We start from the raw sequence: 18,406 nt of genomic DNA, 5'->3' as shown, positions 1-18,406 counted from the left end.
TTGCCCACTCTCATCACTCTTATTCAACATAGTTTTGGAAGTTTTAGCCACAGCAATCAGAGAAGAAAAGGAAATAAAAGGAATCCAAATCGGAAAAGAAGAAGTAAAGCTGTCACTGTTTGCAGATGACATGATACTATACATAGAGAATCCTAAAGATGCTACCAGAAAACTACTAGAGCTAATCAATGAATTTGGTAAAGTAGCAGGATACAAAATTAATGCACAGAAATCTCTGCCATTCCTATATACTAATGATGAAAAATCTGAAAGTGAAATCAAGAAAACACTCCCATTTACCATTGCAACAAACAGAATAAAATATCTAGGAATAAACCTACCTAAGGAGACGAAAGACCTGTATGCAGAAAACTATAAGACACTGATGAAAGAAATTAAAGATGATACAAATAGATGGAGAGATATACTATGTTCTTGGATGGGAAGAATCAACATTGTGAAAATGACTCTACTACCCAAAGCAATCTACAGATTCAATGCAATCCCTATCAAACTACCACTGGCATTTTTCACAGAACTACAACAATAAATTTCGCAATTTGTATGGAAACACAAAAGACCCCGAATAGCCAAAGCAATCTTGAGAACGAAAAAAGGAGCTGGAGGAATCAGGCTCCCTGACTTCAGACTATATTACAAAGCAACAGTAATCAAGACAGTATGGTACTGGCACAAAAACAGAAAGATAGATCAGTGGAACAGGATAGAAAGCCCAGAGATAAACCCACGCACATATGGACACCTTATCTTTGATAAAGGAGGCAGGAATGTACAGTGGAGAAAGGACAGCCTCTTCAATAAATGGTGCTGGGAAAACTGGACAGGTACATGTAAAAGTATGAGATTAGATCACTCCCTAACACCATACACAAAAATAAGCTCAAAATGGATTAAAGACCTAAATGTAAGGCCAGAAACTATGAAACTCTTAGAAGAAAACATAGGAAGAACACTCTATGACATAAATCACAGCAAGATCCTTTCTGACCCACCTCCTAGAGTAATGGAAATAAAAACAAAAATAAACAAATGGGACCTAATGAAACTTCAAAGCTTTTGCACAGCAAAGGAAACCATAACCAAGACCAAAAGACAACCCTCAGAATGGGAGAAAACATTTGCAAATGAAGCAACTGACAAAGGATTAAGCTCCAAAATTTACAAGCAGCTCATGCAGCTCAATAACAAAAAAACAAACAACCCCATCCAAAAATGGGCAGAAGACCTAAATAGACATTTCTCCAAAGAAGATATACAGAATGCCAACAAACACATGAAAGAATGCTCAACATCATTAATCATTAGAGAAATGCAAATCAAAACTACAATGAGATATCATCTCACACCAGTCAGAATGGCCATCATCAAAAAATCTAGAAACAATAAATGCTGGAGAGGGTGTGGAGAAAAGGGGACACTCTTGCACTGCTGGTGGGAATGTGAATTGGTTCAGCCACTATGGAGAACAGTATGGAGGTTCCTTAAAAAACTACAAATAGAATTACCATATGACCCAGCAATCCCACTACTGGGCATATACCCTGAGAAAACCAAAATTCAAAAAGAGTCATGTACCAAAATGTTCATTGCCGCTCTATTTACAATAGCCCGGAGATGGAAACAACCTAAGCGCCCATCATCGGATGAATGGATAAAGAAGATGGGGCACATATACACAATGGAATATTACTCAGCCTTAAAAAGAAATGAAATTGAGCTATTTGTAATGAGATGGATAGACCTAGAGTTTGTCATACAGAGTGAAGTAAGTCAGAAAGAAAAAGACAAATACCGTATGCTAACACATATATATGGAATTTAAGGAAAAAAAATGTCATGAAGAACCTAGGGGTAAGACAGGAATAAAGACGCAGACCTACTGGAGAACGGACTTGAGGATATGGGGAGGGGGAAGGGTGAGTTTTGACAGGGCGAGAGAGAGTCATGGACATATACACACTAACAAACGTAGTAAGGTAGATAGCTAGGGGGAAGCAGCCGCAAGGCACAGGGATATTAGCTCGGTGCTTTGTGACAGCCTGGAGGGGTGGGATGGGGAGAGTGGGAGGGAGAGAGACGCAAGAGGGAAGACATATGGGAACATATGTATATGTATAGCTGATTCACTTTGTTATAAAGCAGAAACTAACACACCATTGTAAAGCAATTATACCCCAATAAAGATGTTTAGAAAAAAAAAAAAAGCTTCAATAATTCACATATGACCATATTTTTCTTTGCAATTTCACTATCACAGTATTCCTATTTATAGGAAATCACAGCAGAGGCAAGAAACCTTGCATTAAAACATTCACACTATTTTCTGTCAAGCTGATTACATTTATCACAGGAAATTATTTCTAAAATAGACATGTTTCTAAATAGAGGTATCATTAGTAGAAAACAAATCTTTATTTCAATGTCAACTCTGCACATATTTCAGAAGAGTTCACCCATTTTACGCACTGAAGATTGCTCTGAGCTACAACTGTCCAGTCTTAAAGTTATGTTACCTGCTGAAGGCGTTGCTCTTATTACTTCAACTCCTACCGGGAGATCAAGAGGTTGGCTATATACCCGTCTAGAACTCAGAATCAGTTTACTAGCAGTTTGAAGGTTGGCGATTGATGAAGAATGTGGCATGGGGCTCACACTAGGAGAGGTTTCTGGAGAAGAGTCTATGTTCTTCTGTCCAGGGACTGAAAGTAGACTCTCTGATGAAACACCTTCTGAAGCTTTAGCTTTGAAAAGAAATTAAGAAATTAAGAAATACATTAGTATCATCACTACATGAGCTAGAATAATATTTTGTGGTGATTTAAGAAACATGGTTTCTTAAAACTGTTCTGGAGACAAGATCAATTTTCAAACTTTTGCTCAGTTACCTTGATAGAATTTTTTTTTTAAACTATTTTACTCTTTCTTAGCATCAGCAATTGCATCACAGGGATACTGTCAGTGAAGAATCACAACATGTAAGATCTAGAGAAAAAACAAGTTCTCTAGCCCAGTGTTCTCAACCTTTAAAACACATCAAAAGCTTGAGGAACTTTTAACATGAAGGTTCTCAGGCCTAACCACAGAAACACTGACTCAGTTGTTTTGGGGTAGATCCCATAAATCTGCATTAAAAAGCAGCCAAGGTGTTTCTGAAACAGATGGGTCATAAATCAAACTTTGAGACATAACAAGGTACAGCCTCACTTAATAGATGAAGAAATTTAAACTTGGAAAGCTTAATGATTTTCCTTAGGTCATAAAATTAGCTAGCGGTAAAGAAGACATTAAAATACCAGCCTACTAACTATCAAGTGCTGAAACAAGATAATAAACAAGATCTCAAGAACATATAAAAGTTCCAAACAAATTTAAGATAGTATTAGTTGAATGGCTTTGTAAGCATATTGACCTTGATCTTTGTCCACAAAGCTTCCAGCTTTCACATTCAGGTGGAGTGTAAATCTCTAAGCAGATTTCGTTATCTGTGCTTCTGCTATATGTAAGAGATACTTTGCATCACATTTATTTATTTGTATGTCCACCTCCCTCCCCGCCATTCGACTATGAATTCATCAAGGGCAAGGATGAGGTCTTATTAGCTTTATACATCCCGAGTAGCACCAGAATACGGAGAGATAATAATCAATCCCCTTTTGCTTCTGGTGGATTTTAAATATGTCAATCTCTTTTATAATGGCAGACCACTAAATAAGAAATGTGAAAACATTTTTTGTAAAATAGAATAAGACGACAAACTTGAATCAGTAGTCAGAAGACAGAAATACTACTCCTACTCTAAAACTAACTAGACATGTTGCCTTAAGCAAGGTACTTCATCATCTCTAGTTATTTTCTCACCTGTAAAATAAGGCTGAACTGAGTCATTTCTCTTTCTGTAAACCAGGCAATTTTCTAATGCATATATCTCATGCAAAGAAAGAAAATAAGAGCAGGGGGAAAAAGCAAAAGAAAGGCTTTAAAGCCAGAAGACCTAATTTTGAAACTTAGTCTGTGACGAACTAGATGTGTCATTTGGTCAAGTTACTTAATATTATTCCGTTAGTAAACTGAAGGTAACATCTATCTCACATATATAAAGTACCTATCTCAGTGCCTGGTACCTAGAAGGTACTCCAAATGTTCCTTCCCCACCTAAATGTAAGTCTAGTCTATCGCTTCACCCTTTGCCAGGATTTTCAACACACTGCTAAATTCACGTATCAGCTTTAATGGCAATGTACACCGTGTTAAATCTGCTGCACATTTTAGAACCACAAGATAGATGCTTTATGTCAAAGCTAAAGATAGCATATGATTTGTTTGCTTCCACTGTAATCTTACTGTTTGTGACCTTTTACTGCTGTCACAAACAGAGTAAGCAAGGCAACTCTACACTAGCCCAGACCTGAGGGGAAGAGCAGTGGGATACTTCCTTCATAAGCAGGGGGACAGAAGGCATCACATGATTCCTATCCTACCACAAGGATCTGTTGCTACCTCTATTAATCTCTTCAGAACCATTCCTGGCTCTGTGCCCAACTCTAGAAAATACTATATTCCCTGGTGGGTTAAGAATTCTCTTCCCGGAGGGTATTATGCTAAGTGAAATAAGTCAGACGGAGAAAGACAAATACTGTATGGTTCCACTCATATGTGGAATAGTTTTTTAAAGTAGTAAGTGAACAAACAAAACAAAACAAAGACTAACACACAGATACAGAGAACAGATTGGTGGTTACCAGAGGGGAAAGGGGGTGGGGAAGGGCAGAATGGGTAAAGGGAGTCAACTCTATGGTGACAGATGGAAACTATACTTTTGGTGGTGAGCACACTGTAGTGTATACAGAAGTTAGATTAGAATGCTATACACATGAAACTTATATAATTTTACAAACCAATGTTACCTCAATTAAAAAAAATAAAAATAAAATTCTCTTCCTGACAAGCTTTTATCAATAGATCCCTCTACTCTTGCATTCCTGTGGAACAACATGTAACGCCAAGAATTAACTCCAAAGGCTTTGAAAATTTTTTTGGATTCCTCCTACCACAAGAAGATTAGGCTCAACTAGGCACAGTAAAGGTTCATTTGGCTTTTCCAGTCCCAGTTCATGGGCCAGTTAGAACTGCTATTTACACAGTTATGTGATAATGTGGATTACGAAGAGAACAAAAGACATATACATTATTATTTCTCTGTATTAAATGTTTAGTGTGTATAAAATCATTAAAATTATGTAACCATCAGAAATAATAAAATATTTTCAAAACTCAAATATTTTGGGTTAATCAGTTTAAAGTAGATTCAGTTTGATATGGCTAACTATGCATTTCTTCATTTAAACAAGTATCTCTCAAAAAGTAAGTTTGTTTTAAAAAGAAAGATTTATAATCAATTTCTGTACTTCATATTACAGATCTTCTAATTTGCTAAGACATCAATATGAATATGTATAGCAAAAGCATGGCTGAAATAATTTTTTTAATCACTGCTGCGTTTCCTAATATTCTACGAAACCAGCTCCCCTTTTGAACATCAGATGCTCAATCACATTTTCTAAATAGCAAATGTCCTTCTTTTAGTGATGCTAAAGCTAACGTGCATGGTATCAGATGGCAGTGTGTATTAACCAACAAAAAGATACAGTATTAATTCTATGGGCAAAACTGATTTATAGAGACATGGTATCTAGAACAGAGTCATAATATGCATTTAATAAATATTAATTAAAAAATAATCAAACTTTTTTTTTCAGTATGTCTAACGTGCCCGTTGACTGGTATGCTTTTAGTTTAACCTGTTTCATTAATGATTTATGGCCTTGTAATTAAAAGTTCGGCCTATACATACTTCAATTCAGCAACTCAATTTTATAGTTCACTGGATCTTCATTTTAAAGAATTAACCAACCTAAAGCATATCCAGTAAAATGAATTTATTTCATATCATCTCTACATAAAACTGTAATATAATTACTTACCTAAACATGCCTGAACAGATTTAAGATGAAGGTGCCACATGTGGAGAACAGAGCAATTATTGCTGTCCTTTTCAATTACTACTAGAAAGAACTTTTCTGAAAATGGTGGTGGTCGATATCCTATTGTTAAAGGAAAAGAATATTTAAGTTAACGTGTTTCTATAGGGTTAAGAGAAAGACATTTTAAACAAAATCTCTTGATATGTATAGAAGTTGGGAGGAAAGGGAAGAATAGATGTATACAAGAGTTTTATATAACTTTTGTGCTAAAAGTTAGGTGGCTATCAAAGACTAACAGGGTTACATCAAAAGTACAAAAGCGAACATGAAGGGATATACCTATTGGTCAAAGATGGGACAATTTGAGCATCAAAGAATAAAAATGAATACAATTTATTAAAACACATTGAGTTCATAAGAATACCAAAAGAGAGAGGGCACATAAGAAAAAAAGGAAAGGAAGGACAAGAGGACCAGAAGGAAGAACTGAAAGGAAGAGAGAAAGGAAGAGAAAGACACAGAGAGAGAATGCAAGAGCAAGAGAGGGAGAAAAAGAACAGGAGCAAGTCAGCCTCACTGGATGCCCCCTGAAGTAACTGAGGCACTAACTCCTTAATTGGAAAATTGGCAATTAAATGGAAAGAATGAAGTAAACATGTATCCTGCTTTTTCTATATGTAAAATAGCATTTTTTAAAAAAATTAATAGTTATGGGTGGAGGGCCAATGATGGTGGTGCAGGAGAGACTTTTTAGGAATTTTATGCATTTTTTATGAAAAGACATTATTTGTGAACATAATGTTCCCTACTGACAACTGCATTTTTCATATATGAAAATGAGATCTACAAAGGACAACAAAAACTTTCTTTAAAAATGAAAACCAATACATTATATGAAATTATGGGTGTGAAACTTTTGAAAATTGTAAAGTAGTATAGAATTTAAAGGCTCGTTCATTTGGTAAAAAAGGAAGGAAGGAAGGGATGGAGGAGAAAAAAGAGAAGAAAACCCATAATGGCAACTCATTGGCAATGAGCATTGCTAAAACTCAAACTGTGGCCTCTAAATACCATGCTCCATTGAAAGGAACAGTTTGGAGGGATGACTCCATTCTTGCAAAGGCTATCTACAAGATAAGCCTGGCATATCTTGCTGTGCCTGAAAGAAAGGAAACTATGAAAAATAATGAGGTTGTGTCAAAAGGACTCAGGACCAACTTGAAAGGGTCTTCACTAGCCTAATATAGGACAATGTGAGAATTAGAATTATGGCTGCAAACTGACTGAAATATGCTAAGTACATAAAAATTCATGAGTGATAGGAGTGTATCTTTGTATATGTATTATTCTTCAGTAGTTTTTCTAAAATGGGTTCATAATGATTCACAAAATAAAAAGAAAGACAACAACAACAATAAATTCATCCGTAACCGCTAGCAGCAACCTGGGCACAAACTCCTTTGAAATCATCAATTAAAGGGAAAGAACTAAGCACTTTCCTAAAAATAACTCTATTTCAAAATAGCCAAAAAGCTGCCATTGATAAGGGAAAGCTTTTCCTTACAAATGCTTTCCAGCTAATAAATAAATGAGAACTGATAAAACTAGAAAATCACACTTGTGCAATCCTTAATGAAATAATTGATTGGAAAGCAACAATACCAATGGAAGAAACCATGAGATAATAGATTTCTGGCAAATTTTACACTGGTGCCACCAGGTGAATTTTCTGAATCTTAGCATCACTAAAAATGAGACATCCTAACATTATGTTCTTTCTTATGACCTTCTATGATGAACAAAACAACACCTAGGAAGTTGAATCTGGGTCAAATCAAGTCTACAGAGGTAATTTGCACTTTACAGGAAAAATTTTAAATGACGTCACAAGTAACTGGTCAGAGAAATTCCTATAAAATAACTTTCTCTAAAACAAGTCTGTGGCCTGGTAAGAGTATAAAGGGGGATTACTTTAGCTTAAAAGACTCTTAAAAAATGAAACACAATGTGTGGACTCTATATGGATATGGATCCAAACAAATTAAGAACAAATAACCCTGACATTTTTTGGAGACAATTAAATGAAGTAAATCTATGGACTAGTTATTACAGAATTCTGAGAAATTTTGTTATTTTATCAATGTGATAACAGCACACATGTAAGAAAGTCATTTTTAGAAATGCATAAAGTACACAGGAGCGAAGCAACATGATGGCTGAGTTTGCTTTAAAATATTTCAGGAAAAAAGGAAAAGAAAAGAAAATAGGGTAGGTAAAGCAGGTGACAAAATCTTAAAGTCATCAATCTAAGTTATGGGCATAGGAAGGTTCATTTAACTATGCACTCTACTTTTGTCTGTAACTGGCACTTTTCTTAATTAAAAGAGTAATTAATTTTTAACTAAAACTTAGAAAGTACAAAATACAGCAGGGTCAGGGAAGAGGAGAAATACACATTTCAAGTCCCTTAAGAGAACAGCTATAAAATCAAGAGAAACTTTGTACAAAAACTAAAGGAAAACCAAGAAAAGCATCAGGAAATCTTTCAGCCTGATTTCACAGTGACATAAAGAAATATCTGGGATTGACATATATACACTAATATGTATAAAATAGATAACTAATGAGAACCTGCTATATAGCATAAGGAACTCTACTCAGTGCTCTGTGGTGACCTAAATGGGAAGGAAATCCAAAAAAGAGGGGATATATGTATACATATAGCTGATTCACTTTGCTGTACAGCAGAAACTAACACAACATGGTAAAGCAACTATATCCCAACAAAAAGAAAAAAAGAAAAAGAAATATCAAGGGAATTCCCTGGTGGTCCAGTGGTTAGGACTTGGTGCTTTCACTGCCATGGGTCCAGGTTCGATCCCTGATTGGGGAACTAAGATCCCACAAGCCAAAAAATATAAATATATATGTCTCAAAAGAGGGAAATAAAATAATATTTTTAAATGCAGGTCTTCCAATTAAAAACATTATTTAAAAAATACCAACCTTATATAAGCATTGTTTTCTAGTAGGTTGGCATGTATTCCCTGTTAGAAATAGCATGATAATTGATAGTTAGATTTGCAGGAAAGCGTATAAAAAATTTAACCCAAGTAAAGGTGAAATACTATGGAAAAGCACATTTTAAATCTATACAGTACTGTTATGCTATAGTGACAGTGAAATAAAACTGAACGTGACAACTGAATAACTTAGAAGAAAAGTTCTGATCTATGAAGAAAAATGCATGAAAGGGAAAAAATTATTAGTCTGAGGGGTGAAAAGATGTTTGAGCTAAGCCTCACAGAAGACAGAACTCATTCTGATTTTCCACTAAAGAAAACGAAATTAACTGTACAAATTCAGTAGAAATATCTTCCTTAAATGACTATACATTTTCTTATACTAAGAAAATTAAATATGTCCTTCTGGATACTTATAATCTATAACCAAATGAGATAAAGTATCTGGAAACCCTTTGTAAACTAAAAACTATTAATCACAGAAAATGAATTCTTAAAGTAGGACATGTCTTTCCTACCTTCATACAGAAAGTATTCTACTCAGTATTTTCTATTTTCAAATTTAATTTTCAAATAGAACATGCAAGTTTTATAATTACAAAGTATAACTTCTAAAAGGAATATTTAAAGCTAAATAATAAAGTTTAAATATCATATGGTTTGTTCTTGAAAGGTCTTAGGAGAACTACTTTCTTCCACAAGAAGAAGAAAGAAATACAACCCTTCAGAGAGGAAAACTATGAGATGGTACCTTTAATTCCTGGCATACCATACAACGTAATACCTAAGCGTACCTAAGTTTCCTGGTATACCATACAACATAATATCTCCCTCCTATATTTATCAATAATCTTTAGTAAACTTATATTAATTGGCTTCCTTAAGATACCAGAAGGATACTTACTACCAATCAAAACAATTTAATTGTAGAGTTGAACAACTGAAGTTAAGTTTTTAAACAATTAAACTAGGTTTCATAAATAACATTTCTTAAAAGGCTATGTCACCAGAGAACCTGTCTTTCAAAATATAATTTTTACCCTCATGTGTTCTTCACCTACAAAAAAGCAATTCTGATAGAACTAGAGCATTTGCCAAAAATCACGAGCGATGACTTTAGATATAAAGATCCACACTCAATGAAAGTTTGGAGGTTTTCTAAGATTAAGGTATTGAACTCAAGACTATTTTTTACAAACTGTGTTGTTGTTTTTTTTCTTTTTTTGCGGTATGCGGGCCTCTCACTGCCGCGGCCTCTCCTGTTGCGGAGCACAGGCTCCGGACGCGCAGGCTCAGCGGCCATGTCTCACGGGCCCAGCCGCTCCACGGCATGTGGGATCTTCCCAGACCGGGGCACGAACCCATGTCCCCTGCATTGGCAGGCGGACTCTCAACCACTGTGCCACCAGGGAAGCCCCTCAAGACTATTTTTTAACAGTACCTTGTGATGGTTGAAAAAATATTTCTGTTTCCTTTTTCTCCATATCTTCCTTATGTGGTTTATATCCTCTAATGAAGTCTTCTTGAAACACATGAAGCAACTGTGTATTTGAGCCACACTACAAATATGAAAAAAGTAAAGTTTTATCTTTGAAATTCTGTATCTTCCACCCACTACCTCCCCAAGAACCCTAATATAAAATAGAAAAAAAAAAACAAACTCTCTAACAATTTCTATTCTTTATAGAATGACTAATTAGAGTGGAAAAAGCAAGAGAAAAAAATCATTAGATAAATTACTTTCAAAGATGCTATAGTCAACAGCAGAACTGTGAAACTCTAGTAAAAACAAATCAACAGGTTTGCATCTTAAAAAAAAAAAAAAACAAACTTAAGTAACCTAGGCCACTCTGAGTTCAAAAATATCAGGTCTCATGACTGGCTGGAGAAGGCCATGCAGACCATATTAAGCACACTACCATAGGTTCTTTTTCTAATTCTACTTGAAAACAAAAAACAAAAAAAAACAGAAAGGTCCTCAAAGTATTTCCAATAAGTCTGTCTAGTGGGAATTATGAAGGATCCTATAACAGCCAGTAGGAATGACACATCTCTGAAGAAATGTATTTACATTTAAGTAACTAAGATTTCTAAAAGAATAGATGAAACATCACAGTCAGCTGATGCTACAAAATCATGTTTGGAACCACACAGAGAAGAAGAGTAAAGATAATCACAAATAGCTACTTAGAATCACAAAAGTGAACTGAAATTCAAGGAAAGGCTAAATCCAAACAAAAGCTTATTACGGAAGTAGGTCAAGACAATTTGATGGCTGCCCCACAGATTTCAAGGAAGGCAAGCAGCTATGATAACCTTGGCACTGAATGTATGGGCTATAATCTTAGAGAATAAAGCAAATCAGCCTCCTTTCATAGTACTGACAGAAGGAAATAAAATGACTATGACATTAGGTTGACCCACAAAATTTTTATGAAAGTTATAAGGTACTTTTATGTCTCTCCATACAGAAACATAAAAAAAATCCCTTCACGTTCATAGCATAAAAGGTCACCTTCCCCAGGGAAGAAGAATAAATGAAAGAAAAGGGAAGGGTGACGCTTTCATGGGTACAGAAATCATACAGCACATGGGAAACATAGAATGATTTATAAGCCTAAGCCATTTAACAGTGCTTGCAGTTTACCAGCCCTGTGATAAAGATAGCCACAAACGGAAAGGGAAAAATCTTCAAAAAGTATGAAGTAAAAAGCAAAATGCTAGGCGAAAGAGGTCTGTAATAATATCCCATGGTACAGAGTAGAGAAGGGGCTACACTGGGGAAATGAATTTAACTCGCAGTTCATTAAAAATTAAGACATTTATGGGTTGAAGCTAATACACTCTTCTCTCATATCCCTACAGAGTGAAAAAAAGGAAATCACAAGTTAAGGGTTTCCTAGGAGGCGTTAGTAATTTGAGTCTGGCAGCCACATTTCTGTTGCCAAGAGCTGATGTGGTCATTTCTCTACATTGGTGGAAATTATTACATTTTCCCTAACAGAATGTGCAAGGCATCATGGAAAAATAATGACATAACACTGTATTTGTTTTTAAATATGGTTGGCTCTTTCTTCATTTCCTTGTTTGAAAATAGTTGGTAACTTCCTCATCAAAGTAACCTTTTTTCATATTTGGAATGAATGTATTACTTCTATCCCCTTCAGTCCATAAACATGATCCTGAAGAAACAAATATGAGGGCTATGATGGGATTTACAAACTCCCTGTAGAGGGAAGGGTTCTCCTTCATTTCTAGGTAGGGGCTAGGAAAGAACACTGCCTACACGAAAGACCTGTACTTAGAAAGTAAATGCATACTTTGATCCTACTTCTATCTTCATTTTAATGGATCTCATAAAAATATCTAATACTCAGCCTAACAAAGCAAACACCCTTAAAGCTGATGTCACCATCTACTGAGTTGAAATGAGTAACAATATAAAAAGAAAAACCACAAACCATGCCTCTATGCAGCTGTACTGTATTTTCCTTCATGGCTTCCCTGACTGAATCAAATGACCTTTAAACAGGAAATAAGGCTACAGATACAATTCAACTGGAGAAAAAGAATTCGTAAATCATTGGAGATTTTCACTAAGGAAATCTAGAGAAGTTGGCTATATTTAGTAGCGAACAAGAGAACTATTCTGCAATGAAATACAGTTGACTCTTGAACGGCACAGGTCCCCTTACGTGGGAAATTTTTTCAATCGTCACTATTACAGTACTACTCAATCTGCAGTTAACTGTATATGCAGATGCAGAACCGAGGATCCAGAAAGCTGACCGTAAGTTACACGTGGATTTTCTATAGTGAGAAGGGTCAGTGCTCCTAACCCCCAAGTTGTTCAAGGTTCAACTGTGTATCTTATGCATATTAAGCACTCTGGGATAAAGTATGTTAGTAACACCAATTCACAAGCATGGTTTTACTTGGTTGGTTATTGCATTGAGCTCAATAATGCAGCCAGGTCGAGCAGTAGACTGTTGGCTCACAATATTAAACACTTCTCCAATAAGTTTCTGTAAAAAAAAAAAAAAAAAAAAAAAAGTTAATGATCAACAACATATGAATCTACTGTCAATACGACACAGCATCTCGGACATTAAAGGCCCTTCTAAACATTCACTGACTAACAAATGGCAATTCATACATTCAAAGAAATTATTTCAACTTTCTTTACTCATTCTCATTTTAAAAATTAACGAAGGAAGAAAACTATAGTGTTTACATAAACAGTATATAACTTCAAGGCATCTAGTTCTTTGAACATGTCTTCATTTAGCAACCTTAATGCTCCATGAGGGATCTGGCTGAGGATCTAGTCCTATGCCTATGTGTATGGTTTGCAGATGTGCAATGCCATTTAAAAGTACAACCCTGCCAGATTGAAGATAAGGGCAAAGGTTGAGAAGTGGGACTCTGTGTCTTGGGATGGGGATGTGTAAACTAAGAGGAAGCCTAACTTTGAATCCCAAAACCCCAAAACCTTTCTGCTGAAAAAAGCAGTTTTCCTTCTCCCTCCTTCCAAGCAGCCTTCTCTAGCATAAAAACTGAGATGCTGGGTTTCCCTTGTGGCGCAGTGGTTGAGAGTCTGCCTGCCGATGCAGGGGACACGGGTTCGTGCCCCGGTCCGGGAAGATCCCACATGCCGCGGAGTGGCTGGGTCCGTGAGCCATGGCCACTGAGCCTGCGCGTCCGGAGCCTGTGCTCCGCAACGGGAGAGGCCACAACAGTGAGAGGCCCGCGTACCGCAAAAAAAAAAAAAAAAAACTTGAGATGCCCATTCTCCTCAGCACCACCTCCACTATTTACTACCTTCAGGCCACTAAGAGGAATAAGATCCCAGCTTGGCCTAGGAGTCTAAGTACAAGGCTGGCTATGGGAGACCAGCATATACACCAGAGTTGTAGGATCTTTCCAATTTGTATCAGCAGAATTCCAGAGTGCACGAATGGGAACAGATTACAGGGTTATTAGACAAAGGAGGACAAAATATGTGCTTGGGTAGGGCTGAATTTATTGTTATGGGTATATTCACCCAAGATTAAGGATTTAAAATGTTAGCTGAGACACCTGGAAGTGGTGCCCATGGGCTACTGGGTTTGTCCACTTGAAATCTGGACTCAACTGTAGCCTACAGTTGGTGAGATTAAAACACCAGAATTTCTCTAGCACATCATGAATCTTAGCTACTTAAAGTGTGGTCACTAGACCAGCAGCAACAGCTTTTCATAAATGCAGACTCTCAGACCCCAAAGCTAATACATCTGCATTTTAACAAGCTCTCCAGATGATTCACGTGCAACCCCAACAGACTCCCTGCTGTCTCCATGCGTCCAGTACCCATCAACTACTCACCATCCTGCAGATTAACCACTTTACCTCCCTGTCCAAAAATCTCTAGTGCCCCTAAATCCACAGAGTAAAATTCAAAATTCAAGATGTTTCTCATGCAATTCAAAAAAAAAAAAGTTAGTCTCGACTCAGATCTACTAAAAATCTCATTTGAGGAAGAGCACAGCATGTGTCAACTTCTTGCTATACTCAGTGTTAGTAGAGGAAGTAACTAGGAAAACTGCCTCTCTGACTTAAAAGGAAAAAAATGAGAATAATGGAAACCTGACAGAAAGTCATCATGTTATCTTAAGAGTTTAAGGTCAACAATAAGGATAAGGCTCTGTAGTCTGTATTTTAGAAAGGCAAAAATCTCAGAATTAGGCAAGAATCTCAAAAATTTCAGCATGAGGCTCTGAAAGTCAAAATGGCTCAAGGAGTCTAGAGGCTTAAGAGACTTTGAAGGTTTCTGACTATGCAACTGCAGATATGAGGAAAAAAAAACTTGCTCAGTTTAGTGAGTTGAATAGTATCTCCTCAAAAACTCAGGTCCACTCAGAATCTCGGAATGTAACCTTATTTGGAAATGGGATGTTTGCAAATACAATCTGTTTAAGGTAAGGTCACACCGGATCAGGGAGATAAATCAAATGTCTGGTGTCCATATAAGAAGAGGAGAGGACACTCAGAGAAAATAAAGCGGCATGAAAACAGAGACTACAGTGCTACAGCTTCAAGTCTAGGAGCACCAAGTATTGCCAGGAGCCACCAGAAGCTAGAAAAGGCAAGAAAGCTTCTTCCCCTAGAGCCTTCAGGAAGAACATGGACCTGCTAACACCTTGATTTCAGACTAAATGTACTGCAAATATAAATATATTTGCATACTAAATATATGCAAACAGCAGAACTGCAGAACATGTGAAACAAAAGCTCATAGAACTGAAAGGAGAAATGGACAAATTCACAATTACAGTTGGAGACTTCAACACCCTTCTCACAACAGCTGATAGAGAGCTACGCAAAAAATTAGCGAAGGGGCTTCCCTGGTGGCGCAGTCGTTAGGAATCCACCTGCCAATGCAGGGGACACGGGTTCAAGCCCAGGTCTGGGAAGATCCCACATGCCGTGCAGCAACTAAGCCCATGTGCCACAACTACTGAAGCATGCACACCTAGAGCCCATGCTCCACAACAAGAGAAGCCACTGCAATGAGAAACCCGTGCAACACAACGAGCCCCTGCTCGCTGCAACTAGAGAAAGCCCGCATGCAGCAATGAAGACCCAACACAGCCAAAAGTAAAATAAATTTTAAAAAAAACTTAGCAAAGAACTAGAAGAACTCAACAACACCATCAATCAAAACAGAATCAGACATTGACAGAACACCCAATCCAACAATAGCAGAATATATACGTTTCAAGTGCCATGGAATGTATACTAAGATACACCATGTTCTGAGCCATAAAACAAACCTCAGTACATGTAAAAGGATTAAAATCATAAGAGTGTGTTCTCCTACCACAATGGGATCAAACTAGAAGTCAGTAACAGGATAACAGGAAAATCTCTAAACACTTGAAATAAATAGCGTACTTCTAAATAATCCATGGAATAGGAATTCTCAAGGAAAATCATAGTGAACTGAATGAAAATAAAAATCCTACTTATAATGCTTCTCAGGACTGAGACAAAAACTTATAGCACTAAATGCATACATTACAAAATAAGAACAGGGGAGACCCTCAAGATGGCAGAGGACTAAGACATGGAGATCATCTTTCTCCCCACAATTACATCAGAAATACATCTACATGTGTAACTGCTCCTACAAAACACCTACTGAACGCTGGCAGAAGACCTCAGACTTCCCAAAAGGCAAGAAACTCCGCACGTATGTGAGTAGGGCAAAAGAAAAAAGAAAAAACAGAGACAAAAGAATACGGTTGGGACCTGCACCTCTGGGAGAGAGCAGTGAAGGAGGAAACGTTTCCACACACTAGGAAGCCCCTTCACTGGTAGAGACGGGGTGGGCGGGGGGGATGTTTCGGAGCCACGGAGGAGAGCTCAGCAACAGGGGTGCAGAGGGCAAAGTGGACAGATTCCCGCAGAGAGGATCGGTGCTGACCAGCACTCACCAGCCTGAGAGGCTTGCCTGCTCACCCACCAGGGCAGGTAGGGGATGGGAGCTGAGGCTCAGATTTCGGAGGTCAGATCCCAGGGAGAGGACTGGGGTTGGCTGTATGAACACAGCCTGAAGGGGGCTAGTGCGCCACGGCTAGCCGGGAGGGAGTCCGGGGAAAAGTCTGGAACTGCCTAAGAGGCAAGGGACCACTGTTTCGGTGTGCACGAGGAGAGGGGATTCAGAGCCCCACCTAGATGAGGTCCAGAGACGGGCACAAGCCGTGCCTATCAGCACGGACACCAGAGACGGGCATGAAACGCTAAGGCTGCTTCTGCAGCCACTGAGAAGCCTGTGTGCAAGCACAGGTCACTATCCACACCTCCCCTCCCAGAAGCCTGTGCAGCCCACCACTGCCAGGGTCCCATGATCCAGAGGCAACTTCTCCGGAAGAACACATGGTGCACCTCAGGCTGTTGCAACGTCACACCAGCCTGTGCCACTGCAGGCTGTCCCCGCATTCCGTACCCCTCCCTGCCCCTCGTATGAGTGAGCCAGAGCCCTCTAATCAGCTGCTCCTTTAACCCCGTCCTGTCTGAGCGAAGAACAGATGCCCTCAGGTGACCTACATGCATAGGCGGGGCCAAATCCAAAGCTGAACCCCAGAAGCTGTGTGAACAAAGAAGAGAAAGGGAAATCTCGCCCAGCAGCCTCAGGAGCAGCAGATGAAATCTCCACAATCAACTTGATGTACCCTGTATCTGTTGAATACCGAAGTAGACAACAAATCATCCCAAAATTGAGGTGGTGAACTTTGGGAGCAACTGTAGACTTGGGGTTTGCTTTCTGCATCTAATTTCTTTCTGGTTTTATCTTTACATTAGTTTACTATTTAGAGTTTATTATTATTGGTAGACTTGTTTATTGATTTGGTTGCTCTCTTCCTTTTTTTTAAATATATATATATATATTTTCCTTTTTCCCTTTTTGGAGTGTGCATGTGTATATTTCTTTGTGTGATTTCTGCCTGTATACCTTTGTTTTTACCATTTATCCTAGGGTTCTGTCTGTCCGTTTTCTTTGTTGTGTTCTTTTTGTTTGTTTGTTTTATTAGTATAGTTTTTAGCGCTTGCTATCATTGGTGGATTTGTATTTTGGTTTGGTTGCTCTCTTCTTTCTTTTCTTTATTACTTTTTAATGTTTTTCATTTTTAATAATTTAAAAAATTTTTTATTTTAATAACTTTATTTTATTTTTTCTTTCTTTCCTTTTTTCTCCCTTTTCTTCCAGCCGTGTGGCTGACAGGGTCTTGGTGCTCCGGCCAGAGGTCAGACCTGAGCCTGTGAAGTGGGAAAGCTGAGTTCAGGACATTGGTCCACCATAGACCTCCAAGCTCCATGTAATATCAGATGGCAAAAGCTCTCCCAGGGATCTCCATCTCAACGCTAAAACCCAGCTCCACTCAATGACCAGCAAGCTACAGTGCTGGACACCCTATGCCAAACAACTAGGAAGACAGGAAGACAACACCACCCATTAGCAGAGAGGCTGTCTAAAATAATAAGGTCACAGACACACCAAAACACACCACCAGACGCGGTCCTGCCCACCAGAAAGACAAGATCCAGCCTCATCCACCAGAACACAGATACCAGTCCCCACCACCAGGAAGCCTACACAACCCACTGAACCAACCCTAGCCACTGGGGACAGACACCAAAAACAATGGGAACTATGAACATGCAGCCTGCGAAAAGGAGACCCCAAACACAGTAAGTTAAGCAAAATGAGAAGACAGAGAAACACACAACAGATGAAGGAGCAAGGTAAACACCCACCAGACCAAAGAAATGAAGAGGAAATAGGCAGTCTACCTGAAAAAGAATTCAGAGTAATGATAGTAAAGATGATCCCAAATCTTG

At 38.0% G+C, this 18,406-nt stretch overlaps 1 protein-coding gene across 5 annotated transcripts in view; it reads right to left on the bottom strand.

Annotated features, from left to right (window-relative positions):
- Window positions 1-18,406, bottom strand: part of DMXL2 (Dmx like 2) — a 178,388-nt gene that overhangs the window by 77,530 nt on the left and 82,452 nt on the right. For all 5 annotated transcript variants that reach the window (XR_004348327.1, XM_032621915.1, XM_032621919.1 and 2 more), the window contains 4 exons: window positions 12,961-13,050; window positions 10,467-10,584; window positions 6,003-6,122; window positions 2,535-2,762 (listed from right to left, as the gene is read on the bottom strand). Coding sequence is in view for 4 of the 5 variants with exons in the window: in XM_032621915.1 (XP_032477806.1) it covers window positions 2,535-2,762; window positions 6,003-6,122; window positions 10,467-10,584; window positions 12,961-13,050 (556 nt within the window). In the remaining variant the exon portion in view is untranslated. The remainder of the gene's footprint in view (window positions 1-2,534; window positions 2,763-6,002; window positions 6,123-10,466; window positions 10,585-12,960; window positions 13,051-18,406) is intronic.

This window comes from Phocoena sinus, chromosome 2 (assembly GCF_008692025.1).
Source record: "Phocoena sinus isolate mPhoSin1 chromosome 2, mPhoSin1.pri, whole genome shotgun sequence".
NCBI classification, from domain to species: Eukaryota; Metazoa; Chordata; class Mammalia; order Artiodactyla; family Phocoenidae; genus Phocoena; species Phocoena sinus.
Note: the sequence above shows the minus strand (reverse complement) of the source record. Positions and strands in the feature narration are given on the sequence as shown.